Raw genomic sequence first — 26,374 nt, forward strand, 5'->3', positions numbered from 1 at the left:
TAACAACTTCATTGTGATCACAATACTTTGTATAGTGAAATTAAAGGCGTGTTGAGGCATGCCACCAATCACTATCCTTAAGATCATAATCACCCTTGACCAAAAAAAAATCACATAAGCACGCATACTTCATTGTGATCACAATACTTTGTATAGTGAAATTAAAGGCGTGTTAAGGTATGCCTCCAATCACTATCCTTAAGATCATAATCACCCTTGACCCAAAAAAAAAAAAAGATCATAATTACCCTCTATTAGGGGTGTAAGTTTGGTACTATCGTCCTGAGCCTGTTCTAAGCCTGAACACTCTTCTGTAGCGCGACAGGGAGTGTGGTGCACATCCAATAGCCCATAGTGCTTGGGCACGTAGCCCAACACCCCATTTGTGTGTTGGACTGCATGCCCAAGCACTATGGGCCATCGAATGGTGCGCTATACTGCTTGTCATGTTACAGAGGACCCAAATCCTACATAGTAGACATGGTCTATGCTATGTTGCATGACGTGCACCGTACACCTTGCAGTATGGCAGAGGATTTTTATTTTAAGACAAAAATTTCTTTTTCTACCACATATGCAAATCCATTATTTTTTTTTTTTTTGGTAGAAATGCAAATCCATTACGAAAGAGAGAAATGGAGTGGAAAAAAAATTTGTTGCTATACTTAGAGCAGGAATGTTCCTGCTAAGGGAATAGAATAATTCACTTCCCCTTTGGGTTTATAAATATCCTCTTAGGTTTTAGTATTTTCTAAAATACCCTTCAAGATCCCATTTCCTTGGTTGCCAGCCTTGTAGCAGGAACATTCCTGCTACTAGTGTAGCAGTGCGCCGTTTAATGTTGCAGTTGTCGTTGAAGATGTTCGTGAATGATCATTATCACCTCCAATTCTGACACCCGCCAATTTCCCTCCAATCCCTCACATGGGAGCTGAAATGATCACTTATCCACTGCCTGGACACACTTCCCAAGGCAATGGGTAAGTGGTCATTTCACTCACATGTGAAGGATTAGAGGGAATTGGTGGGTGTCAGAATTGAAGGAGACAAAAATTCATGAGGTATGTTCTATTTTTGTGTCTGTATTTTTTCTTTTTGTTTCGAGGGCTATAAATATAATTGCAGATGTCCTGGCAATTTCGTCCAGATGGAGAGACCAGCGTAAACCTACAATTGTAAAAAAGTTCAGAACTTTTTTGATTCCTACAGCGCCAAACAGAGAAAGTATTAACCTAATCCCACATTCCCACGTCCCTTCTTTTACCAAAAAATAAAATCCCACTTCCCCTCACCACCGGAAACTTTGACATTAATAAAGACGATTTGAATCAAAACTTCTAAATCAGCTCATCCCGAATTTGGAAATATTTAATAGCTCCTGCAACTTCAATCCTCTGTTCCTCACTCAAACAGTCAAACCCTCCTAAAAATGGCAAATCCTACTCCATTTCCATTTGGTTCTCACGCCTCCGTCTTCTTCAACTTCCTTCTCCTCTGTTTTCTCATTCATCAATCTCATTCCACAACTCCTCCTCTTGATTCTTCTTCTTCTTCTTCTTCATCTCTTCCCGGCCGTTACTTCAAGTCCCTGCCTTCATCTCTCTATCAGAACGAATCGTCCGAGTATACTGAGATCACGGTACCTCTCCAATTCGACAACGTCAACTCTTCCTGCTCTCTCCTCCTTCTACAACAAGATTTTGGCAACACCTTCGGCTCTTCACCGGTCACAGCCCCCTACTCTCCACCATCCGAATGCCCTGCTCCATGGTCGCATGTCGTCCTCGAGCTACGCGCCTCCTGCCAGGGAGAACAGTACGACCGTATTGCCGGCGTTTGGCTCGATGGGATCGAGATTCTACGGACCAGCACCGCCGAGCCTACTGATTCTGGAATCTTTTGGAAGGTCAGGAAGGATGTCACCAGATACTCCTCTCTTCTCTCCCGCTCCAATCTCACCCTCTCAGTCATGCTCGAGAATATCGTCAACGACGTCTTCACCGGTGTCTACCACGTCAACATCTCTCTGCTTTATTACGGGAGGAGATTGAAGTTCATATCTGGTGAACCTAGTGGTAGAAGTAGAAGTCAAACGGAGGTGCAAGAAAGCTTGAGGTTGGGGATTGCATCTCGAAAGCCTGCAGATTTGATAGTACCGATAGCAAGCGATGGCGAAGATGGATTCTGGTTTCGAATTGAGAATGAATTGGATGTTCACTCGAAATGGATCCAGATTCCCCTGAATACTTACAGAGCTGTTTTGGAGATCTACGTTTCATTTCATGGAAATGATGAGTTCTGGTACTCGAACCCTCCCGACGATTACATCAAACTGAACAACTTGTCCACGGGTCGAGGTAATGGAGCTTTCCGGGAGGTTTTTGCGACGATCGATGGTTTTCTTGTTGGGTCTCAGATCCCTTTTCCTGTCATATTTACCGGAGGAATCAATCCCTTGTTCTGGGAACCGGTTGTGGCAATTGGGGCTTTCAATCTACCTTCGTATGACATCGATTTAACCCCATTTCTTGGCCTGCTTTTGGATGGAAAAGATCATTCTTTCGGTCTCGGAGTTACGAATGGCATTTCATTTTGGCTTGTGAATGCAAATTTGCACATTTGGTTAGATCCCAAGTTGTCTACTGTACAGGCGAAGACTGTTCTTTACATGGTTCCTCCTCTGACAGTGAAACGAAAAACGAAATTTCACGAACTTGATGGATCATTCAAAGTAAAGGCAAAGAGAAAGATACAATTCTCCGGTTGGGTGAATTCGACTGCTGGGAACTTCACCACTCACGTCTTTCACAAATTCAAGTTGCAAAACTCCATCAAGTTCATGAGGAATGGAACGTACAAGGAGGTCGAACAGACAATTGAATCTAAGACGCTTGTCCGGTTGGAAACTGATGCAGAGGTCTTACTCACTCAAGCGATCTTCGAAAGGAATTACCCTCTAAAGATCATCACTTGGACTATGCCAGCACAAGATAACGATTCATATTTACTGATCACCAATGTTTCCAATGGGTTTCAGGATAAATTTTCTATGGCGAATTTCAACTTCTCTCTTTCTAACACGCAAAAATTAGAGGGATGGATGTTGGTCCAGAACCATTCTGTACTAAATGGTGAAGCAGAGACCAACCAAACTCTCATATACCAAGATAGTTTCACTTGCTACAATCGAACTGTGGCTGCGAACAATGGCTTGCTTTTGGAAGACAATACAAGCATTGGTTGTGCTCTGCCTCGTAACTCCAGTACAGGATCGGACCATCCACCACTATAATATATCTTCAAGTTCAGAAGGCTCTAAAAAAGCTGCTCTAGCTCTCGTGCGTTTCTCTCCCTGTAGTTTAGTTTCAGTTCGGCTTTTTCTGCCTTGAGAACTCTAGATTTTTACGTAGAATCATTTGTGCTACTGGTTCATGTTTATCTTCTCCCTTACACAAAAGCCAGCATTGCTTAGTACTTCAGTTCTATACAATGAAATCAAACTACACCTGAAATGAAATCTAAAAGAGTATTTTGGAAAATACGAAAACCAAGGAAGGTATTTGTAAAGAAGGGGAAGTGAATTATCTAGGTAGCAGGAAGTTTTTTTCCATTTCTTTGATCATACACAACCTTTGTCTTATGACCATGGTTTTAGTAATCGGGTCAATTTCCACTCCTTTGGTTTTGGATATCATATATCCATACCTTGTGTTTATCATGCTTTCTATGTATTTTATGTATTTTGATTTTCTTTGTTTGACGTTGAATGCGCACATGAATGAAAATCTAGGAAGGTATTTGGGAAAAAGGGGCAAGTGAATTATTCCACATTTATTTGGCTACAAGGCTAGGTAGGAGGAACATTCGTGCAACCTGAGTAGCAACAAAAAATTTTCCATTTCTTTGTTCCTACATACCCTTGTCTTGTGAGTTGTGAACATATATGGTTTTAGCAATTGGTATCAGTGGATCGATGTGATATTGGTCTGGATTGGACAGATTTACAAAATCCTATAGGATTTAATTATCTTCCCAAAATCTTGGTCTGCTATCTCGGTTGAACCGTTACTACTTATTACAAATAACTATGCTCGTTGAGATTCTTTATTAATGGCCAAAAGTCCCTCTTGATATGTTTTAAATTCAATTGACGGTGTCATTTCGGAACCAGAATCGAAAATCGGAACGGGACCGAATAACCAGAATCTAACCGAATCAAATAGAATTTGATTAAAATCTGAAACTATAGAACAGAACCGAGGCAGGACTTGGTTAGTTTCCAAATCCAACATAGGAACCGACGGTTAGAACCGAAATCGAATTGAATTTGGGTATTATATATTTTACTAGTATTACTATTACATTTTGGAAGAAAGAACTCTACTTGGTTATGTGGGCAGTGCATATTCCACGCAACCTAATTTACAACTATTAGATTAGAAAATTTTATTACGAGTCATTGGATCTAATATAGGTATTAGTTTAATAATTAAATACCGATTTAATGGGTACCCATTTCTTCTTCTTCTTCCCCCAACATCTTTATTCTTCAGAAAACCGCCGCCCCACCCTACCCCATCCCGTCCTCTGCAACCCACCGACCCACCCTTTGCAACCTCGCCCCATCCATGTTCGTCCTCCCAGCCTCCTCACTCTTGGATATACAACCCCCTAACATCCAAGAATTCCAAAGATTCTTGATATCAGATCGGTTAAGATTAAGATCGGCTTTAACAGACAATAATCGGATCCGGACGAATCCGCCGGATAATGAGTTTGAAAGCTCGGGTAATCTTTGGAAGGACTCGCACCCACTGATATTCAACTTCTCTAAAAGGTTAACAATCTGTCAATAGCAGAAATCTCAGTAGTTTCTTGCATCCTGCAAGTTTCAATTCTCGCAAGGAGGACTCCAATCTGTGCAGCGGAGCATCAGCAGCAGAAGCAGTTGTGGGGCGGTGGTGGTTTTGCACAGAAGAAAAAATATGTTGTGCGAAGAAGGAGAAGATATGGGTTACCTGTTAAATCAGTATTTAATTATTAACTAAATACCTATATTAGATTCAATGGCATATAACAAATTATTCTAATCTAATGGTTGTAAACTAGGCTGTATGGAATATGCATTACCCACGCAATCAAGTAGAGTTCTTTATCCCATAGATTTTATAATTCATCCAAAAAATATATTAGATTTTAGGGAAAATTTTACGGACACCCCCTAAAAGTATCCAATATATCCGAAACTTACCATATTTCGTCAAAATAGCAAACTTCCCCCAAACGTTAAGCAGATTGACACCCCAAGATAAAATGTCGATTTTACCCTTCTAAGTGTCACCCAAAGTAGAAAGTCGATTTTACCCTCTTAGTTATTTACATAAAAAAAAATTAACACCCAGGGTACCCCTTCTTCATCATCTTCTTCTTCTTTCTTTTTCCTGCAACACCACCGTCCCCCCTCACTTGCCGGCCACGGACAAGAGCTTGAATCCTTACCACACCTTTCAAAGCCCTTAATGCCCTCCTTGCCTTCAATCAATCCGTCACACAAACTAAGTGTTTTCTGAAGAAATAATGCACTACTTCTGAAACATAAAATTACCCAATTCGTTTCACATGCCATAGCTAAGAACTACTAATCAGAGCAAAAACAAGTTAAGCTTTAATACTTCAAGTACCAAAATGGTCAGGTTTTTTAAGCAGAACCATCTATACAAGAGCATAAACATGGAAGCAACGAAAACTGAAGATTTAACCAAAGGGTTGAGATCGACGAGGTAGAACTCGCAGGACCAAAACTAGGGCTACAAATTAGCTCGAAGAATACACTTCAAGCCAGACCCAAGAGCAACGTTGGATCTAACTAGGTAGCCAATCGATTGGTTCTCAGATCTCAATCTCTCCCTCTTTACTCTAACATCTCTATATCTTGTCTGATTAAACAACTGCAAAATGAGTAAAGAAACAGAGTATGGAGCAAATGAAACCTATCTACCAGAAATCCACGAAACGCTGTCTGTATCCAAATTGCAGCCCATTCTTGCCTCACAACCTTAATTGAAATCCTTTGGTGGAGCCCTAACGACAGTAGCAACTGCAGCACTAAACACATCAGGCACAGATGAAGAATCAGAAGACTCTGATGCCGCTTTCTGCCCACCTTGAAAACCCTTCCTTGAAGATCCAAGATCAGCAGACGCGCTTCTCCATAGCTTCCATTTCCCTTTCTTCCCACTGACCTTTTCCTTCAGAAATCCCCAAAAAAAAAAAAAAATCTGTTAAAAAAGAGAAAATATTTGAGAGGAAAAAAAAAAACCCAGAACGTTAATGGAGATATGGGATTACATTATCATCCTTGTCGAGCTTTCTAGGGTTTCACGGTGTCTGAGAAAGAAGAAGAAGCCCCTGTTCTTGCTTCTTCCGCCGGCAGATCGAAGATGATGAAGAGATAGCCCTTGAGGGTATTATGGTAAGTTTATATTTTTTAAGGTTAAGTTGATCATTATAAAATAAATAACAGCAACTTAACAGCACAAGTCTAATGGAGTGGACTAAATTCATATATCTTAATAAAATAAGGGTAGTCTGTGCCTTTTTTACAAAATATGGTAAGTTTTGGATATATTAGATACTTTTAGGGGATGTCCGTGAAATTTTCCCTATATTTTATAATACTATTATATTATACTATATATAAAGTATAAACCAAGTATAGGAACTAGTTCTAAATCGTGTAGGAATTAAACATGAACCGAAACTATATAGGTTTGGTAGAAGTACCGAATTTTAGAATCGAAGAAGTATTCGATCACTAATACTCCCCAGAATCGAACCAAATAACCGGTTCAAACGGATTTAACCTTTACATCCATTCATATCTAACTCCGTTGTCTCAGCCATGGAAGAAGAACTCGATCGAAACCATCGAGTTAATTCAGTTTCGCAGGTTTTTGAAACGAGTTAAAGGGTGATTTTAAAAAATCTAGGTTTTGGTTTGTATCAACTGGTTTCAACCATATTTCGGCAGTTTCGACACTTACATCCATCGAAACTTGGGAAAACTTGGTTCGAAACTAGGACATACAAGTATTTATACCAGAAAGTACTAGGACAAACACTTATTTATGTCTAATATCATTTAAGTGAATGTATTTCATTTATTTAAGATATTATTCATAAATAAACAAATATCCCCTATTTGAATCCAATAAAAATAATTAAAAAATAAAATTCCAAAAGGAACAAAAATCAACCCCTAGTTTAAGAACAAAAACTGGATTTTTTATGATAGGTGTAATTTTTAATTTTCTAATGCTGGGTTTTTTCTCAAATCTAAAATTTCCATAAATTTTAATATGGCAAAACATTGCTAAAAACAAAAAATTCTGCAAAATATTTATTTGTTATGATGTCCAAAGATATTTTCATTCACATCGATTTTGATAACATTCACGCACATCAAATTAATTTTGACCGATATATAACTCCTTCAATATAAATCAGATTTAAGCAATCTTAGACTTGTTGGAAAGCTATCAAAACAAAGCTTTTTAACAAATCCAAGATTGCTTAAATCTGATTTATATTGAGGGAGTTATGTTCCGGTCAAGCCTTATTTGATACCATGTCCAAGAACAATATACAGTATCAAACTTGGATCAAAACCATAAGTAATATTTTTAATGTTCTATATGTGAAACTAATGCATGGATCGAGTTTAAAATGTTAAAAATAGGCAGCACAACAAGAATCAAGGCAAAAAAAAAACAACTTATAGGCATCGAAACCAAGGTTTGAGTTAGTCTAAAGAAAATCCTAGGTTTCGACCGAAAAATGGTCGAAACCGAGACAAACTCGATTTTTGGCTAGTTGAAATCTTGTCGAAACTCGAGTTTTAGAACCTTGGTCGACCAGCATTGTCTAACTCATTTTAACGCTTGCCTTGAGCCCCAAACCCAAATCTTTATCCTCTCAGGTTTTCTACCCGGTACAGTTCGTACGATTCCTCTCATAGAGGACAAAAATGACCATTTTAAACCCCTATCCAAACATACTGCCCGGGTGGGGTCCACCCCCTCTTATTAGAGGCACTAAGGAACTGTACCGGGCGAAGAATATGAGGAGATAATTTTCCGTCCCAAATAGGCACACATAGCCTCTGCTGCGTTGTAGGACGTGCACCGCACACCGTGCGGACAGAGGGCTTGTTTTGGAGAAAAGTCAAAATTCTTTGATTCCTATTTCCTAATCCCACGTTCCCTCTTTTACCCAAAAAAAAAGAATAAAAATCCCACACCCCCTCAAACTTTGAGATTAATAAAGACGATTTGAATCGAAACATCTCGCTTTATATTTATATTTATACCTCCTGCAACTCCAATCCTCAGTTCCTCACTCAAACAGTCAAACCCTCCTAAAAATGGCCAATCCTTCTCCATTTCCACTTGGTTCTCACGCCTCCGTCTTCCTCAACTTCCTTCTCCTCTGTATTCTCATTCATCAATCTCATTCCACAACTCCTCCTCTTGATTCTTCTTCTTCTTCTTCTTCATCTCTTCCTGGCCATTACTTCAAGTCCCTGCCTTCATTTCTCCATCAGAACGAATTGTCCGAGTATACTGAGTTAACGGTACCTCTCCAATCCGACAGCTTCAACTCTTCCTGCTCTCTCCTCCTTCTACAACAAGATTTTGGCAACTCCTTCGGCTTCCCACCGGTCACAGTCCCCTACTCTCCACCATCCGAATGCCCTGCTCCATGGTCGCACGTCGTCCTCGAGCTACGCGCTTCCTGCCAGGGAGAACAGTATCACCGTATCGCCGGCGTTTGGCTCGACGGGGTCGAGATTCTACGGACCAGCACCGCCGAACCAACTGATTCTGGAATCTTTTGGAATGTCAGGAAGGATATCACCAGATACTCCTCTCTTCTCTCCCGCTCCAATCTCACGCTCTCAGTCAAGCTCGAGAATATCGTCAACGATGTCTTCACCGGTGTCTACCATGTCAACATCTCTCTTCATTATTACGGGAGGAAATTGAAGTTCATATCTGGTGAACCTGATGGTAGAAGTAGAAGTAAAAGTAAAACGGGGCGGCAAGAAAGCTCGGAGTTAATGGGGATTTTATCTCGAAAGTCTGCAGATTTGATAGTACCGATAGCAAGTAATGGGGACGATGGATTCTGGTTTCGAATTGAGAATGAAGTGGATGTTCACTCGAAACGGATCCAGATTCCCCGAAATACTTACAGTGCTGTTTTGGAGATTTACGTGTCATTTCATGGAAATGATGAGTTCTGGTACTCCAACCCGAACAACTCGACCACAGGTCGAGGTAATGGAGTTTTCCGGGAGGTTTTTGCGGCTATCGATGGTCGTGTTGTTGGGTCACAGACACCTTTTCCTGTCATATTTACCGGAGGAATCAATCCCATGTTCTGGGGACCGGTAGTGGGAATTGGGGCTTTCAATCTGCCTTCGTATGACATCGAATTAACCCCATTTCTTGGCCTGCTTTTGGATGGAAAATATCATTCTTTCGATCTCGGAGTGACGAATGGCATTTCATTTTGGCTTGTGAATGCAAATTTGCACATTTGGTTAGATCCCAAGGTGTCTACTGTACAGGCGAAGTCTGTTGTTTACGAGGAAACTCTAGGAGTGAAACGAAGCACGAATTTTCAAGAACTTGATAGATCATTCAACGTAAAGGCAGAGAGAGAGACACATTTCTCTGGTTGGGTGAATTCGACTGCTGGGAACTTCACCACTCACGTCTTTCACAAATTCAAGTTGGAAAACTCCATCAAGTTCGAGAAGGATGGAACGTACAAGAAGGTCGCACAGAAAATTCAATCTAAGACGCAAGTCCGGTTGGAAACTGATGCAGAGGTCTTGCTCACTCAAGCGATCTTCGAAAGGAAATACCCTCTAAAGATCATCATTTGGACTATGCCAGGACAGCTTAAGGGTTCAAATTTCCTGATCACCAATGTTTCCAATGGGTTTCAGGAGAAATTTTCTATGGCGAATTTCAACTTCTCTGTTTCTAACACGCAAAAATCAGGGGGATGGATGTTGGTCAAGAACCATGCTGTACTAAATGCTGAAGCACAGACTAACCAAACTCTCATATACAAAGATAGTTTCACTTGCTACAATCGAACTGTGTATGCGAACAATGGCTTGCTCTTGGAAGACAATACAAACGTTGGTTGTGATCTGCCTCGTAAATCCAGTACAGGATCGGACCATCTACCACTACTATAATCTTCGAGTTCAGAAGGCTCTAAATAAGCTGATCCAACTCTCCTGCGTTTCTCTCCCTGCCCTGTAGTTTAGTTTCAGTTCGGCCTTTTCTGCCATTAGAACTCTAGATTTGTTAGAACGTTTAAGTAGAATCATTTGTGCTACTGTTTCATGTTTATCTTCTTCCTTACTCAAAAGCAGTGCTTAGTACTTCAGTTCTACACAATAAAATAGAACTACAGATGAATTTTTGCTGCTAACCGGGTTGCAGTGTTGCAGCCTTGCTGGAATGTTCTTGCTACCTGTTGCCAAATAAATGAAATCTAAAAGGGTATTTTGGAAAAGAGAAAAACCTTGGAAGGAATTTGTGAACAAGAACCGAAACTATACAGGTTTGGTACAAGTACCGAATTTCAGAATCGAAGAAGTATTCGATCACTAATACTCCCCAGAATCGAACCAAATAACCGGTTCAAACTGATTTAACCTTTACATCCATTCATATCTAACTCCGTTGTCTCACCCATGGAAGAAGAACTTGATCGAAACCTGTCGAAACCATCGAGTTAATTCAGTTTCGCAAGTTTCTGAGACGAGTTGAAGGGTGATTTTAAAAAATCTAATATTCGGTTTGTATCAACTGGTTTCAATCATATTTGGGTAGTTTCGACACTTACATCCATCAAAGTCTAATATTCGGTTTGATGTGCACAACAGCGCCCCAGTACTGGAGGCGATAATTTCCCATTTGTGAACAAGGGGAAGTGAATTATTCCACATTTCTTTGAGGCTGCAAGGCTAGGTAGCAGGAACATTTGTGCAACCTGAGTAGCAGCAAAAAGTTTTCCATTTCTTTGTTCATGCATACCCCTTGTCTTGTGTCAAAAAGATCCTGTCCAGAACCTTGCCCGGGCTGCATGTGCAGCGCCAGATAGAGTGAGGCGTGAAAAGACCACCTCAGCCCTGCTCGGGCAAGGCACTTGGGCAAGGGTGAGGCGGTCTTTTCATTCCTCACTTTGTCTGGCACTGCATGTGCAGCCTAGGCAGAGTGTTGGACAGGAGCCAAGTCCTGTCTTGTGACCATGGTTTTAGTAATCGGTATCAGTGGAACCACTCGATATTGGTCCGGATTGGACAGATTTATCCCTTTCTTTTAAAACTTTGAAGTTTTTTTTATAATTTTACGGGTAAATGGCACCTAGGGTAACTACTCTTTAGACAAATTGTAGTGTATGTATCCAATGTTTCACATATTGCATTTGGGATACTTAAACTAGATTTTAATTAACCTAGTTACTTAATTTTGTTTTTTTTTTCAACTCTACCCTTATAAATAATTATTTTTATTTTTAAATATAATTTATCCATATATTAGGTACCCTAGGTGCCATTTACCCTAATTTTACCCTTGTCCGTACCGATCCATTGATACTTGTCTGTCAAAAATCGATATTGAACTCCATAAGTACTGATACGAATCAGCCGATTGAACCGAGCTGATACCGATTCTTCAAACCACGTTTGTGGCACTTGGTAGGCTTCAGGGCTTTACCAATCACCAATCAAAAGTGATATGGGCTACCATTTTCATGGGACTGTTCGATGGCCCACTTCTTTGGTAGGTAGAATGATAATTTGGTCCTTTGGGCTTTACCACTCACAAATTAAAAGGGCTCTGGGCTGCCATGCTCATGGGACAATGTTGGAGATGCTTGAGAGCTTCCAATGTCCGCAGAAGAAGAGGAAGGAGTCGTCAAGGCCACGCAATGTTGGAGGGTATTGGAAGAAACAAAATGAGATCCAAATTGTTACATCAGATTTCTAGGACTTTACAGGGGAAGATTTTCCTACATAGGTGGTTGAGGGGTCAGCTATCACCATCCTAGGGAAACATCCTCCTACTAGACGAAATCAATAGTACCCCCAGGTCGTGTGCAATATCCTTTCCGCCCGCCCATCCATGGGACGTGATCAAAAGGATTCTATGTGCAATTTAGATCCTCTAGTGCCGAGCTGCCAGTCCTACACCATGCTGTGTAGACACAACAAGGCGTGCAATGATCGCCTTACTCTTGCCTGAGCGTCTTGCCTAGGTGAGGGTAAGGCAATCATTTCATGTCTTGCTGTGTTTGCACAGAAGGGCACTTGGGGTAGTTCGGCAGTAGAGGATCCGGATCCTTGTATGTGAGCCTTCCAAGAGATCATAAAGTTTGGCTCTCTATAGGTCTAAGCCTCTTTTTTTTTTCTTTCTTATTTAGGCATACCTCTTGTGTGTGTCCATCACCCTTGGCCGTACTCCCCCACACCCTCTTGGTAGGTTCAGTTTCTTCAAAACGTTCTTCTACCACTTGAATTAGGTTGAACGTGAAGTATGAATTACATTGAGGTCCACCTACTCACAAAATTTTAGGGTGGACCAAGAGGGTACGATCGCCCCGCCCCCCATGGAAAGACAGAAATGTATCGATTATTTTGCGTCCGATTGTGTTAGAGGGTAGGTACATGTCACAGCACACGACCGGATAGCATTCTTTCTCTCAATAAATAAACACAAAAAAAAAAGAGAGATATAAGTGTTAAATTTTACAATCCACTATGTTGTTAGTAATTATCAACGGTAGAAGCGCTACATCATTGTGATTGCCACACTTTATATAGTGAAATTGAAGTTGTGTCGAGGCATACCGCCAATCATAATCACCCTATACGGTGAAAATTGGGCTCGTACAATTTGGCATTTAATATACAACAACCCAACAGCTCCTGTTGGCTGTGGCACGCACTTGTTGGGCCAGATTGGGACTCTAAAGAGTGAAGTGCTCAACAAATCAAAATGTATATTCAGATACCGTTTTGGAATCTAGATTTTTGGATAGTCCGTTTCGTTAGCGGTTTTTACCACAGTTTTATGTGGAAAAAAGTTTTCCACCACCCAAAGAGGAAAAGAGGAGATGGTTCACCCACCGTTCTAAAGTTTACAAACCTCTATAAGATTTATGGGTTGATGTTTTCTGTGCCACAATGCAGCTTGCATACAAACACATGTGTTGGGTATTCCTACCATTTAAGTGTGGGTGGTAATTTTGCCCACTCCCAAATGTCTGGATTCAATCTATGCCTCCGGCATAGAAAACATTTGGCCAAGATTTAATTATCTTCCCAAAATACCCTATTGATGCCGTCTCCCGTTTTGTGAAGGAGATCTCGGTCCTATGTTAAGCCTATCAGGTTTTGTTTCAATTTCATTTTCATCAACTTTTACCTTGGTTGGACCGCCACTACTTATTTCCAATAATTATGCTTGTTGAGATTCTTCATTAATGGCCAAAAGTTCCTCTTTGTATGTTATACTTTCATTTATGGGTGTCAAATTGGAATTGGAATCGATCATCCAAACCAGATTTTGACCGAATAATCTGAATAGAATCAAACAAAATAGAGTTAGGTAGAAATCCAAAACTAAGAAACAGAACCGAAGCAGGAGTGCAAGATTTGCTTAATTTCATAATCCAACATAGGAAATTTGGGTATCAATATATTATAATATATTAATATAGTATAAAAACTAAATATTATATTATATTAATATACTATAATACTAATATATTATAATATATATTTTATTATTAATAATATTAGATTTTATAATACTATTATATTATATATAAAGTATAAACCCGGATCTAAACCGTGTAGGAATTAAATAGGAACCAGAACCGTACAGGTTGGGTACAAATACCGAATTACATAACCGAAGAAGGACTTGGTAAGGATCCGGAAGACAAAAATACTCCCTGGAACCAAACCAAATACCCAGTTCAAACCGATAATTTTTATTTATTTTGTTGGTAAATAGTTCAAACCGATATACACCTCATTCATATCCAACTCCGTCGTCTCAGATGTTTTTTCACTTGGTCTTGAGCCTCAAATAAGAACTACCACGTATACATATACAATAATACGAAAGATTCTTTTGCTGCCACGTATGCAAATCTTCCTGTATCAGACCATCGAAAACCCAAAAGTGTAGAAAACGTCAAAAAAAATTTGATTCCTCTCCAGCCCCAACTAAACGGACAAAGTATTCACCTAATCCAACATCCCCTCACCACCTGATACTTTGAAAATTGAGACGATTTGAATCAAAGCCAATTTGGATCCTATCGCTTTATCTTTATCTTTATAGCTCCTGCAACTCCAATGCTCAGTTCCTCACTCAAACCCTTCTAAAGAATGGACAATTCTTCTCCATTTTCATTCTTCTTCAACTTCCTTCTCCTCTGTTTTCTCATTCATCAATCTCATTCCACAACTCCTCCTGTTGATTCTTCTTCTTCTTCTTCATCTCTTCCCGGCCGTTACTTCAAGTCCCTGCCTTCATCTCTCTATCAGAACGAATCGTCCGAGTATACTGAGGTCACGGTACCTCTCCAATCCGACAAGTTCTCTCCTTCCTGCTCTCTCCTCCTTCTACAAGAAGATTTTGGCAACACCTACGGCTCCCCACCGGTCACTGTCCCCTACTCTCCACCATCCGATTGCCCTGCTCCATGGTCGCACGTCGTCCTCGAACTAAGCGCTTCCTGCCATGGAGAACAGTATGACCGTATCGCCGGCGTTTGGCTCGACGGGGTTGAGATTCTACGGACCAGCACCGCCGAGCCTACCGATTCTGGAATCTTCTGGAAGGTTAGGAAAGATGTCACCAGATACTCCTCTCTTCTCTCCCGCTACGATCTCACCCTCTCAGTCATGCTCGAGAATATCGTCAACGACGTCTTCACCGGTGTCTACCACGTTAACATCTCTATGCTTTATTACGGGCAGAGCGGAGCACCAGATTTGTTTTTCAACAGAAAATTGAGACCTTTAATTGAAGAGGGAACATCGGGGTTGCGATCCGAAGCGAGGAAATTGATGTTCATATCTGGTGAACCTGGTGGTAGAAGTAGAAGTAAAACGAAGGGGCAAGAAAACTCGGGGTTAGGGCTTTTATCTGATAAGCCTGCAGATTTGATAGTACCGATAGCAAGCGATGGCGACGATGGGTTCTGGTTTCGAATTGAGAATGAATTGGATGTTCACTCGAAACGTATCCAGATTCCCCTGAATACTTACAGAGCTGTTTTGGAGATTTACGTTTCATTTCATGGAAATGATGAGTTCTGGTACTCGAACCCTCCCGACGATTACATCAAACTGAACAACTTGTCCACGGGTAGAGGTAATGGAGCTTTCCGGGAGGTTTTTGCGACGATCGATGGTGTTCTTGTTGGGTCACAGACACTTTTTCCTGTCCTATTTACCGGAGGAATCAATCCCTTGTTCTGGGAACCGGTTGTGGCAATTGGGGCTTTCAATCTGCCTTCGTATGATATCGATTTAACCCCATTTCTTGGCCTGCTTTTGGATGGAAAAGATCATTCTTTCGGTCTCGGAGTGACGAATGGCATTTCGTATTGGCTTGTGGATGCAAATTTGCACATTTGGTTAGATCCCGAATTGTCTACTGTACAGGCGAAGTCTGTTCATTACAAGGCTCCTCCTCTGTCATTGAAACGAAAGTCAAAATTTCACAAACTTGATGGATCATTCAAAGTTGAATCGGAGAGAGAGACACATTTCTCCGGTTGGGTGAGTTCGACTGAGGGGAACTTCACCACTCACGTCTTTCACGAATACAAGGTAAAAAACTCAATCAAGTTCAAGAGGAATGGAACGTACAAGGAGGTTGAACAGAAAATTAAAGCGAAGACGGAAGTTCGGTTGGAATCTGATGCAGATGGCTTACTCACTCGATCGATCTTCAAAAGGAAGTACCCTCTGAATATCATTACTTCGACTGTGCCAGCAAAAGATATCGATACATATTTACTGAACACCAATGTTTCTAATGGGTTTGAGGAGGAATTTTCTATGGTGGATTTCAAGATCACTATTTCTAACATGCAAAAATCAGGGGGATGGATGTTGGTCCAGGATCATTCTGTACTATCTGGTGCAGCAGAGACTAACCAAACTCTCAGATACAAAGATGGTTTCAGTTGCTACTCTCGAACTGTGGCTGCGAACAATGGCTTGCTTTTGGAAGACAATACAAGCATTGATTGTAATCTGGCCTCGTAATTCCAGTACAGGATCGGACTACTGATTACATCATCTACCACTATAATCTGCGAGTTCAGAAAGGCTCTATTATAAGCTGCTCTAACTCTCGTCCGTTTCTCTCCCCTGTAATATAGTTTCAGTTTGGCCTTTTCTGCCTTGAGAACTCTAGATTTGTTAGAACGTTTACTTGGAATCACTAGTGCTAGTGCATGCTTATCTATCTTGTCCCTTACTTATAAAGCAATGCTTCGTGGTTCTTATAGTATTTCACTTCTACGCAATGAATTCGGATTACAGATGAAATTTTGCTGCTACCAGGTTCACAGCCAAAGAAATGAAATCTAAAAGGGTATTTTGAAAAATGCAAAAACTTAGGAAGGTATTTGTGAAGAGGGGAATTGAATTATTCTATTTCTTTGGTTGCAAGATTGCAGCAAAAAAATTTCCATTACTTTGTTCCTACATACCCTTGTCTTGTGACCATGGGTTTAGTAAGGGACCTTTTAGTAAATTTATTAAGTACCAAAAAAAAAAGGAGATTTCCGTCATTGATGGATTGGACAGATTTACCCCTGTTTTCTCTGAAAATTTGGAGTTTTATTACATTTTTATCTTTATCTGTACTGATCCACCAATATGGTATCCGTCAAGAATCAATATTGGTCTCCATCGATACCGATATGAATCAGCTGGACCGATCTGATACTGATTTCTCAAACCATGCTTATGACACTTGGTAGGGTTCACGGCTTTAACACTCACCGGTCAAAAGTGATCTGGGCTGCCATTTTCATGGGAATGTTCGATGGCCCACTTCTTTGGTGGGTGGAATGATAACTTGGTCCATTGGGGTCTACCACACACAAATCAAAAGGGCTCTGGGCTGCCATGCTCATGAGACTGTTAGTGTTGGATCATGGATGGCCTACCTTTTTTTTTAATGCACGAAAGAGAATTAATTAGATAATATTAGAAATGTCTATAGTGTCTCCTTTATGTAAAAAATGGATAAGTTTAGCCCATATCACAATGTGCTATCTTGTTAATGAGGCTAGTAGATCTAGAGATGTGGCCATAGTTAGTAAAAACGGGAACGGCAAATAAATGGAGTCTTGCGGTATAAGTTTTAAATAGTAAAAAATTACAAATAGATGGTTTAATAAAATGGTTAAAAAAAAGTAAAAAATAGAAAACAGACAATACGGATTTTAAACGTTTATATTTCAAAAAAATAGTATTATTCTCATAAAAATTGAGGAATTTTTATTTGAAATTCATGCTTCTAATTTCGATGTCCATGCATTGATCTTGAGTTGAAGGTGATATCATGAAAAATGTAGCCCTTCAAGTCATCTTTACTCCAGTGAAAGAAACAGACCGATCAGAATTCGGGATAGAGAGTTACAGTCAGTTAAGTGAGGCATTGTTCAACACAGAATTAGAGGAACACGTTTTTGCTAATAGAGGATGTGACATCCTCATTAGCACAGAATTGGAGATCTTCCGATGTCCGCAGAAGAAGAAGGAAGGAGTAGCCAAGGCCACGCAATGCTGGAAGGTATTGGAAGAACCAAAGTGAGATCCAAATTGTTGCATTAGATTTGACGGACTTTATATTTCCCCATATTAGCATGCTTGAGCCCTTCCAAAATTCCAAAAAGCTTAGCCTGCAGAGCATCTTGCATCTCCTGTTTTCAAAAAGCCTGTAGCTACCAAAACAAACTTTTCTTCTAACAAAATACTAGAAGCCCAACCAGAAATGTTTAGGAGAGGATTAGAAACTCCTGCACAAATTAAAATAGAATAACTTAGCAAGGGGATGGGGTCATGAATAGAGAGTGTGGAGCAATCAAATGAACCCTAAATAGATACATCACATTGGAAAGATACAGTAGTGGGCTGAATATTAAGATCGCCAATCCATCGAGTTACAGACTTAAGAACCAGATTAGGGTCAGGTTTAGCCAACCTCTTAACTACCTTGTTCCGGACATGCCAAGTGAAATAACAAGTGATTGATAAAAACTGAAAAGTAAAAAAAAAAAACAAAAACCGATAAGAGATTGTTAATCAAAAGATCTGTTAGAAAGAAGAGAGACATAGTAATTTGTCAGCGAAGAGTTGGAGAGAAACTTGGTTCTCAATTCCAAAGGACCTACAGCTCAAATACGCTTAGACCATTCACATGAAAGGAAAAGATGTCAAATGGATGGCCCACTTCTTTGGTAGGTGAGATGATAATTTGGTCATACGAAACTAATGGATAGATAATATGTTCGATTTGGAAGAATAAGGACTAACTCACCCAAGTGTGAAACTCCCTCACCCCTAGATGATTTCAAATTCACAATAGGACTCACTATGGCACATTCAAGGGGGTATTTGAGTGAATTAGACTATGAAATTCGACACGTGACTAATCTAGGTCATGTCTTCTCTATCCAACGATCGAAATAAAAATATCATTTGTCTACATGGCAGGATAAATACTTTGTGACATTTGAAAAAATAATAGACATTGTGATAATAATAATTTGCATTATATATATATATATATGGTGGGCATTAAATGTTTGTGCTATCATAAGAGCATTAACAACTAGTGACATCATGGTTGCATCATTCTCCCCTATTTCAAAACAACTCGTCCTCGAGTTTGAAACTGTTATCATAGTCCAAGTGCTAAATTAATGTGGTAGTTCTATCATTGTACTTCGTTAAAAATTGGAGGTTTACTCCTATCTATTTGAGCAACAAAACAACCCTTGGCAACTTTCTTCATTGTCGAGTTTGCTTTTTGAGTTTTGGATCAATTTCTCTTCAGCCTTAGAGGCTAACTAATGAGCTTTGTCAAGACAAGAAACATTGTTTCAATCCGCCAATATGTCTAGCCACCTTTTGATCATTAGTTTCTTCCAAAGTTAGTCTACTTAAATATTTTTAAATTTCTTTCATATATTCATTCTCATTTTCAATATTTCTTTGATGAAGGTGGTGAAATTTACGGTATAAGGATTTGGGATAATTATTCTGGAAGAATTTATCATCTAACTGTAATTTCATTTCCGCTCATGTTTTAATGGGATGATTTTCTCTTCATTCACGTCTACATTGTTATTGTTACCACCAAAGCAGTGAATAACCTTTAAGATACCAAGAAAATCAAATTTTCTTCCATTTGACATTTCTTTCCACTTAAATAAGCTTCAAGAGAAGCAACCCAATCAACATTATAGTCAGGGTTGAGTTTACCATCAAAATCAGGAACATCTATAAAAAAGTATTTATATGGGATTTTCTTATTAACATCGCTCAAGGTGTCAAATAATAAGTAAAATAGGTTACCAAAAAAATCTAATTTGCAAAATATTTATATTTTCTTATTAACACTCCTCAAGGTGTCAAATAATTTGTAACTTTATTTTGTTGTCTTTTTAGAATATATGAGGAGGGGGTCATTGTTAGGCTGCATGGCCCCTGTACTAGCACGGGACCAATGAGAGTGCAGAGGGGCATCCAACATGACTGTAATTTTTCATTCACAAGGGGTGAGGTGGTCATTTCACTCTTCATGTGTCTAGGCACAAGGGCCACGCAACCTAACAACCTTCTTTTTTCTATAAATATATATGGGAAAAAAATTGACAGACTGCCCATTTTACAGATTCTTTTATATTCTCCTCACATAATAAACAGTGGAACCTATGATGACATTTGTTTTCCCTATTCTGATCATATGGGTCCCATATGATACTATTTTCCAACCCCTCATTCGTTGTAGTCTGTGAATCATGATAGGCATACACCAATTCCATAGTATTTTGAACAATGATTAAGGATGTCAATCGGTTCGGTTTCGGGTATTCGGTCCAGTTTCGGTTTGGTTCCATGCATTGTAGGTGTGACCCAAAACCGAACCGATACCTGACTCGATTTTGTATTTGCAACCGAATCCAAACCCCCCTCGGTTCGGTTCGGTCTCGGTTCTATTTCGATTTCATAAAACGGTTTTTATTCGGGTCTCATTTGGTTTTTACTGCAATATAATTCGGTTCTTGTATATGGTTCCTTTTTTTTTATGGAATGACAACACCATCAAACCTTCAAATTAACAATACTACTTTGTTTTTAGTAAATTTCAAAATGCCTTGCCGATTAGATATTTGGATCGTTCGGACTTAAGAGAAAATGGAACGTTTGAATTTGAAAGAATTGTAAGATTAACTTGAAGTAAAAGAGTGAGACTAAAATAAAAGCAATAAAATAAGAAAGGGAATATGAAAAGCCAATCGGTTAGAGAATTAGAGTTATAGTGATAAAGAATTACCAAAAAACAAATACGGTTTTGATTACTTACTTACTTTAAATCTTTAATTACTTAATTATCTTATTAAATATCTTTTACCCAATTAAAAGAAATAGGGTTTGGGGATTAAATGGGTATTCGGTTCAATTTCGGTTCAAACCGATGATTTTGGACATGGAACCGAAACCAAACCGAACCAAATTAATATATCCAATATTTGAACCGAAACCAAACCGAATTAATTCGGTTCTGCTCGGCTCGATTTCGGTTAGATATTCACACCCTTAACAATGATAAAGTCATGGTCTTCTCATGGATGATACAGGACCAATATGGACCAGGCACTGTGCAGGCCCTATTGGGCCAGAACCTTGTCCTGGATCTTCACGTCCAGCCCGTTTACATCTAAAGTGAGTGGATGCGTGAGCAACAGATGGACTGTACCCTCACAACAGACAAACAAACAAAAGGGCTTGTCCTATAAATAATCTTCTCTCTCTTTGAGGTTCCCCCACTTTACATTTCTACTCCTCCTCATTAGATATCTCTGCTACCTTGTCTCGGTATACCTCATTTTCTAAGTTCACAACACCAAAAGCACATTTGCTTTCTCCAAAGCTAAACGAGAGGGAGAAGGGCCATGGCCAGACTACATGTAGCTAGCTAGCTACCAACGTTCGCAGTTCACTCTTCACAGTAACAAAACAGATATGCCAAGGAAAAGAGAGAAAAAGAGAAAGGAATCGATACGGTAATTAAAGAGATAACATATGATGGAATATTGATCCATATTGACTTCTAGCATAGCAAGGATATGCTTATGCTTCTGTAATCTACAGTTGGCCACTTGGGCATGGTGACTGGATTGGCAAGAAGGTCATTCCTTCTTTTTCCTTTTTGTTATTTCAATCATGGATTAGCTTCGAGCCATCCAGCATCAACAGAGAACACTATGGTCATCTACTATTAGTGTTGGTGGAGGTGGAACCATAGTTGGGCCGCATCAATATCGCCAGGATTTCAGATAATTGAGGCCTTTTTGAGGGGCAATCGTTCCAGCATTTCATCATCAGTGATCGCAGCACCTGTGGGCAATCTTTGGGGATCTCCGGTCTCAGCCCACACGCAGCAATCCCTACTGCTGCCTGCACCGGCGAATAAGCTGCATACGCTGCCTCCCCTGTCACCATCTCCCACACCACCATACCAAAACTATAAACATTGCTCATCCATGTCTCTGTCACACTCTCAGGGTCCCCAGCGATGATCTGCACTCAGAACCAATAAAACCCATCACCCCCATGTCAATGAATAGACTCTTCTAGTCTTCTCAGTTCTTACCAAACATAACCCACCTTTCCTGTTACATATTTGGAAAAGAACAATAATTTCTGCAGCCTACAGAGGTCTCTTTACAAGACACACTCTTGCATTGTCAAACTTCAAGCTGAGATTTCAAAAGGCATGTTTGGTTTTGGTGGGATCAATTAGTTGATCCCACTCAAGTGAATGTTCCACTAGTGCGACCAAGATAATTATCTTAATTGAACTCTTTAGGCCTGTTTAGAAAAAGGGAAACAGCAAAATTAAAGGTGTAGAGCAAGGTAATTAGGAGTACAAATTAGGCATGCCTCACTCTTCACCAACAGTGCCATGACAAGCAATCTGCTAGAGATGATTCAATGGATCCAATTAGTGCCAAGGCATACACAGTAACTAAGATAAGACAAATCATCAAAGAAAAGGATATAAAGCATCATATTGGTTTTGAATTCTAACCTAGCCAGAGATCAGATAATCCTCTGACTAATCAGATACTATTGAGTTTGTCCAAGTAGGTAAATTTGGAACAAACGACGCCCTGAAAAACACATGATGATACTCATAGCCATGTCGTCTATACTTCTAGACGGAGTTACTGTAGATTTTCCTGTATTACATTTGCTCCATGGTATGGGAAACTTAATTTGTACTACCTTGGCCATGTCATCTATACTTTTAAACGACATCTTGTTGCTACTCGGGTTGCAGGAACTTTCCCGCAAACCGGGCTCACAGCCAAATAAATAGAATCCCGAAGGGTATTTTGAAAAATACCATATTTGTGAACCCAAAGGGAAAATAAATTATTCTATTTCTTTGGCTAAGAGCATGGGTAACAAAATGTTCCTGCACCTCGGGTAGCCCCCAAAATTTTTTTCCCTCCCTGGTGTTTTGATGAATCCAGCTGTTTCTTTCCCCTGATTTTGATGTATCATCCTCTAGAAGATTGTTTTGTCCCTTTCGTTTGTGTTTTTTCTCTTTGTTTGGTTCCTTTCGTTTGTTTGTGTTTTCTCTTGTTTAGCCTTTGTGGCTGGTCCTTTTGTTTTTGTTTTCATTTTTCCATTCACACAATAAAAAAAATTTCAAGTTGGGAACGAGTAACGAGCTAAGATGAACCAACCTCAGGAGCTAGCCACCGGTAACCGTCAGTTTCATACTCCATCACCTCTCCAATGCCCTTGCAAGCAGTGACGATGCCCATGTCCCCTAAACAAGCATGGCCCTGTCTATCCAACAGGATCTTCTGCGTATTGAGGTCTCGGTATGTGACCCCATGATCGTTCATGAACTTTATCCCTTCTGCAACATCAATGGCAATCTTTATAATTTCCCTGGTTTGAAGCTTCTTATTCTTCTGTATAATCTCATTGACTGATCCCCCTTCCTTCATCTTAGTCACCACACACAACCCGTGAGTTTCTTCAATGCAGACGCCGTGGAATTGTAATATATTTCTGTGCCCGCAAATCATAAGCTCCAGGAGATCTCTTCGTAGTTGGAACTCGTATGAGCAACCTTTCTCGCACCCCTTGAGCTTCTCGATCGATACTCGTTTGCCCTTGTAAATACCCTTAAATGAAGTAGGTCCGATCTGATCAATGAACTCAATCTGATCAGAGTTCAGGAGCCATTTCCCAATCTCGTCCCCACCCGATCGGATCGTCTGCCACTCATCAACAGTGACAATGGAAGAAGATTCAGGCAGTGGATTAGGGAGCTGGAACTTAGGGTTCGAGTTCACAGCTCCATTCCCGTAACTCTGTTCATCTTTCTCATCGTCAGTCTCAACTATTTCTCGGCCCCTGGTATTCTCCTCCTGGCACCCGCAGAGACCAAATGGGAGCTTCATGGTGGCCGGTTTAGACTTCTTTAGGGCAGATTTCAGGGCACTCTGAATCCTGATCTTGAATTGTTTCTCTTGGCCAGATTGAACCAGAACAAGAATGACCCCAAGAGTAAAACCCTTCTTCTCAAAGATCTGGATTTTCTTGCAGCAAATGACCACACTATCTAGTGCTTCAGACAGGGTGAGCCACGAAATCGAAGAGTTACAGGAGAATGTGAGCTTTAAAACAGATCCTTGGGTATCCTCATCGGATAATTCTTGAACCAAAATCGCAGGGCAGTCGTCGATCGCTGCCTGCTCTATCAATTTAATGTGAAGAAAGACCTCTTTCATGTCAAATCCCGACTGAGCATATCTGTATACGACAACCCACAGAACCATGAATAAACTAAAAATTGAAACGAAAAAACTAGAAATAGAATCGAACTGAAATGTTTTAATCAGTTTCAACCTGAAGGGTAAAGAATCAAAATGCTTCCGAATGTTGGATACGAGCTTCTCAGGAAGCTGACTACCAGGGTACATCTGGGTAAGATTTCTCATGACACCACCCCACAAAAGCTCCCGAGAACTCTCAATGGTAGTCGCTGGTGGGTCACGAACAGAGTCGAGATTCAAAGAATTCTTAACCGTAGTTATTGCTTCGGCTACATTGCGGCTCAACTTCTGCAACTTCTTCTGGACCACAGATGATTCTTTGCCTGGTGGTGCTGGGGAATCCGCCGGTAAGACCTCTGATCTGTCTTGAGTCTTCATTAGAACCTGATCTACCATGTCTTCGTCAGTACTGGTCCTGCTCGACCAGCACTCAAGAGCTGCAGCCATGGCCTTTGCTGCGAAAACCAAGAACAGGGCTCAGAGCATTAGAGATGAGAAGGGTTAGAGTGTTAATCCTAAAGGCGGAGATGGTATGAAAAGAAAGAGTTAGCTATTTGGTTTTCTGGCGTTCTCCATTATCGTCGTTACACTCACAGAGCCCATGGTGAAGGGAAACTTTGTCCGTATATCACTGCGAGGAAGAAATGTCCGTGACACTCTGAGTCTGTCGATGGCAGGTAGAATGCATGTGTAGGGATTGGCGAGTGAATGAGCACATTTGATTCCAATCTGAAGGTTGAATGTGTTTCATCACAAGTCAGTGATCGAGTGATGGTCCCAGCTAAATTGTGCTTCAACTCCAGCCGTTAAGATCACTGTAAAGTCGGGCCCAACCGTTGCGAGTCTTAATTCTTAACTCCTGTGCCACTTCCACTTGGGATCCCCTACTAATAATGAGGCCCGGTCTCTCTGTCTCTGTGGTACAAGGTGGGCTCTGACCATTGGTACTCCATTAGCTCCAGGAAATAAAGGGAAAATATTGAAATCAAATGTAACTAATTCTAAAAACAATTCAAATCTAACTATTAAATTTTGAGTAGGGTATCAATATGCTCGGTTTGTATATTACTTTTTGGAAAAGGCTCGGTTTGTATATACAAAGACACATAAAGGAGGAGAGAAAGTTTGAGAGGATGCATGTAGTCCGGATCCCGGATCCCCTTCCCTGTGGGTAACTATCGGATTATTATCCTCTCCAATTCCTTATAGCTCCGCAATGCGGTAGTGCTATTGTGGATGTCCAACATGTGGCAGCTCAAACATCCAACGGTCTGAACTCAACATAATGGACATCCACATTAGCACTACTGCACTGCCGCACTGCCGCGGTATAGAGAATTGGAGATGATATTTTCTATAACTATCCCACTCTATCTCACACCGTCCACACTTTGCATGATATCAACACTCATGGAGAGATCATTTTCTTCTTAAAATTTACATTCCTTTGATTTGAAAAGCATAATAAATAGAGGAAAAATCATACCACTCTCACGCAGTCTTCACCCCCTGTATATGAACCATGTCCTCCACTCTCATTGGTTGGGTGTGAGGATTTCATTCGACATCGCTAATGTGACAATGAATCTTTATCCTCTCAGGTTCCCTGTCTGGTACAGTTCCCTAGTGCCTCTAATAAGAAGGGGGTGGACCCCACCTGGGCAATATGTTCGGGCAAGGGGTAAGGTGGTCATTTCTGCCCCCTATGAGAGGAATCGTACGAATTTTACCAGGCAGGGAACCTGAGAGGATAATTTTCCTGTGAAAATCCTCTGGCTATAAATATTATGTGTTTATCTCTTTTTTTGGCAGTTGGCACGATCAATCATATGAGTTGAAGATGCACAGACATGCCAAAATCGTAAGGACTCAAATGATGACCGAAAGGATTATTCGACTTCTAATCATGAAATAATTGGTTCTTTCCATTGCCTTGATTGCTCCAATGACTTTTAATGATGAGAAACACAATGCCAAGAAGAATACAGATAGAAAAATTATAGTATTATTGATAACAGATCAACCCTTGATACAAACAATGCCTTCTAGAACACAGGCCAAAAGACATACAGGCCAAAAGACATATTCCTGTGGAGTTATTCTCCAAGCAAAACCTATATGAATGCCTCTTGAAACATAGACCAATGAGATATTTGTG

At 40.2% G+C, this 26,374-nt stretch overlaps 3 protein-coding genes and 1 long non-coding RNA gene across 5 annotated transcripts; 3 read left to right on the top strand and 1 right to left on the bottom strand.

The window, feature by feature from the left end:
* Window positions 1-1,429: 1,429 nt before the first annotated feature.
* LOC122663977 (peptide-N4-(N-acetyl-beta-glucosaminyl)asparagine amidase A-like) lies at window positions 1,430-3,092 on the top strand. Its single transcript, XM_043859682.1, has 2 exons — window positions 1,430-2,898; window positions 3,038-3,092. Exons 1-2 carry the CDS (start codon window positions 1,430-1,432, stop codon window positions 3,090-3,092), a joined length of 1,524 nt encoding a protein of 507 aa, XP_043715617.1.
* Window positions 3,093-3,141: 49 nt separating this feature from the next.
* On the top strand, window positions 3,142-16,597 carry LOC122669970. The gene is made up of 2 exons (XR_006334111.1): window positions 3,142-3,368; window positions 16,498-16,597. It is a non-coding gene; the product is annotated as an uncharacterized LOC122669970 (long non-coding RNA).
* On the top strand, window positions 14,486-16,403 carry LOC122669950 (peptide-N4-(N-acetyl-beta-glucosaminyl)asparagine amidase A-like). Its single transcript, XM_043866875.1, has one exon. The coding sequence runs from the start codon at window positions 14,489-14,491 to the stop codon at window positions 16,379-16,381; it is 1,893 nt and encodes a 630-aa protein (XP_043722810.1). The 5' UTR covers window positions 14,486-14,488; the 3' UTR covers window positions 16,382-16,403.
* A 4,848-nt stretch (window positions 16,598-21,445) lies between the features above and the next one.
* On the bottom strand, window positions 21,446-24,753 carry LOC122656815 (serine/threonine/tyrosine-protein kinase HT1-like). 2 transcript variants are annotated; one of them, XM_043851486.1, is made up of 5 exons: window positions 24,290-24,753; window positions 23,113-24,193; window positions 21,658-21,937; window positions 21,511-21,603; window positions 21,446-21,474 (listed from the first exon to the last, which is right to left on the bottom strand). In XM_043851486.1, the coding sequence occupies exons 1-4, from the start codon at window positions 24,661-24,663 to the stop codon at window positions 21,575-21,577; spliced, it is 1,764 nt and encodes a 587-aa protein (XP_043707421.1). In that variant the 5' UTR covers window positions 24,664-24,753; the 3' UTR covers window positions 21,446-21,474; window positions 21,511-21,574. The 2 variants fall into 2 exon arrangements, with proteins under 2 accessions (XP_043707421.1, XP_043707415.1); XM_043851480.1 differs by lacking the exons at window positions 21,446-21,474; window positions 21,511-21,603 and having other exon boundaries at window positions 21,611-21,937; window positions 24,290-24,752.
* Between the last annotated feature and the right edge of the window lie 1,621 nt (window positions 24,754-26,374).

The sequence above is a fragment of the Telopea speciosissima genome, chromosome 1, assembly GCF_018873765.1.
Source record: "Telopea speciosissima isolate NSW1024214 ecotype Mountain lineage chromosome 1, Tspe_v1, whole genome shotgun sequence".
In the NCBI taxonomy this organism is placed as follows: Eukaryota; Viridiplantae; Streptophyta; class Magnoliopsida; order Proteales; family Proteaceae; genus Telopea; species Telopea speciosissima.

What these genes read in the sequence shown, in the direction of transcription:
- LOC122656815 (XM_043851480.1), bottom strand. Translation starts at nt 24,663, where the DNA reads ATGGCTGCAGCTCTTGAGTGCTGGTCGAGCAGGACCAGTACTGACGAA. An exon ending in TTTGATTCTTTACCCTTCAG is followed by an intron (nt 24,194 to 24,289) that starts GTTGAAACTGAT and finishes TGTCGTATACAG; the next exon opens with ATATGCTCAGTCGGGATTTG. An exon ending in ACCGGTGGCTAGCTCCTGAG is followed by an intron (nt 21,938 to 23,112) that starts GTTGGTTCATCT and finishes TTCTGAGTGCAG; the next exon opens with ATCATCGCTGGGGACCCTGA.
- LOC122663977 (XM_043859682.1), top strand. Translation starts at nt 1,430, where the DNA reads ATGGCAAATCCTACTCCATTTCCATTTGGTTCTCACGCCTCCGTCTTC. An exon ending in GAATCTAAGACGCTTGTCCG is followed by an intron (nt 2,899 to 3,037) that starts GTTGGAAACTGA and finishes AATGGGTTTCAG; the next exon opens with GATAAATTTTCTATGGCGAA.
- LOC122669950 (XM_043866875.1), top strand. Translation starts at nt 14,489, where the DNA reads ATGGACAATTCTTCTCCATTTTCATTCTTCTTCAACTTCCTTCTCCTC.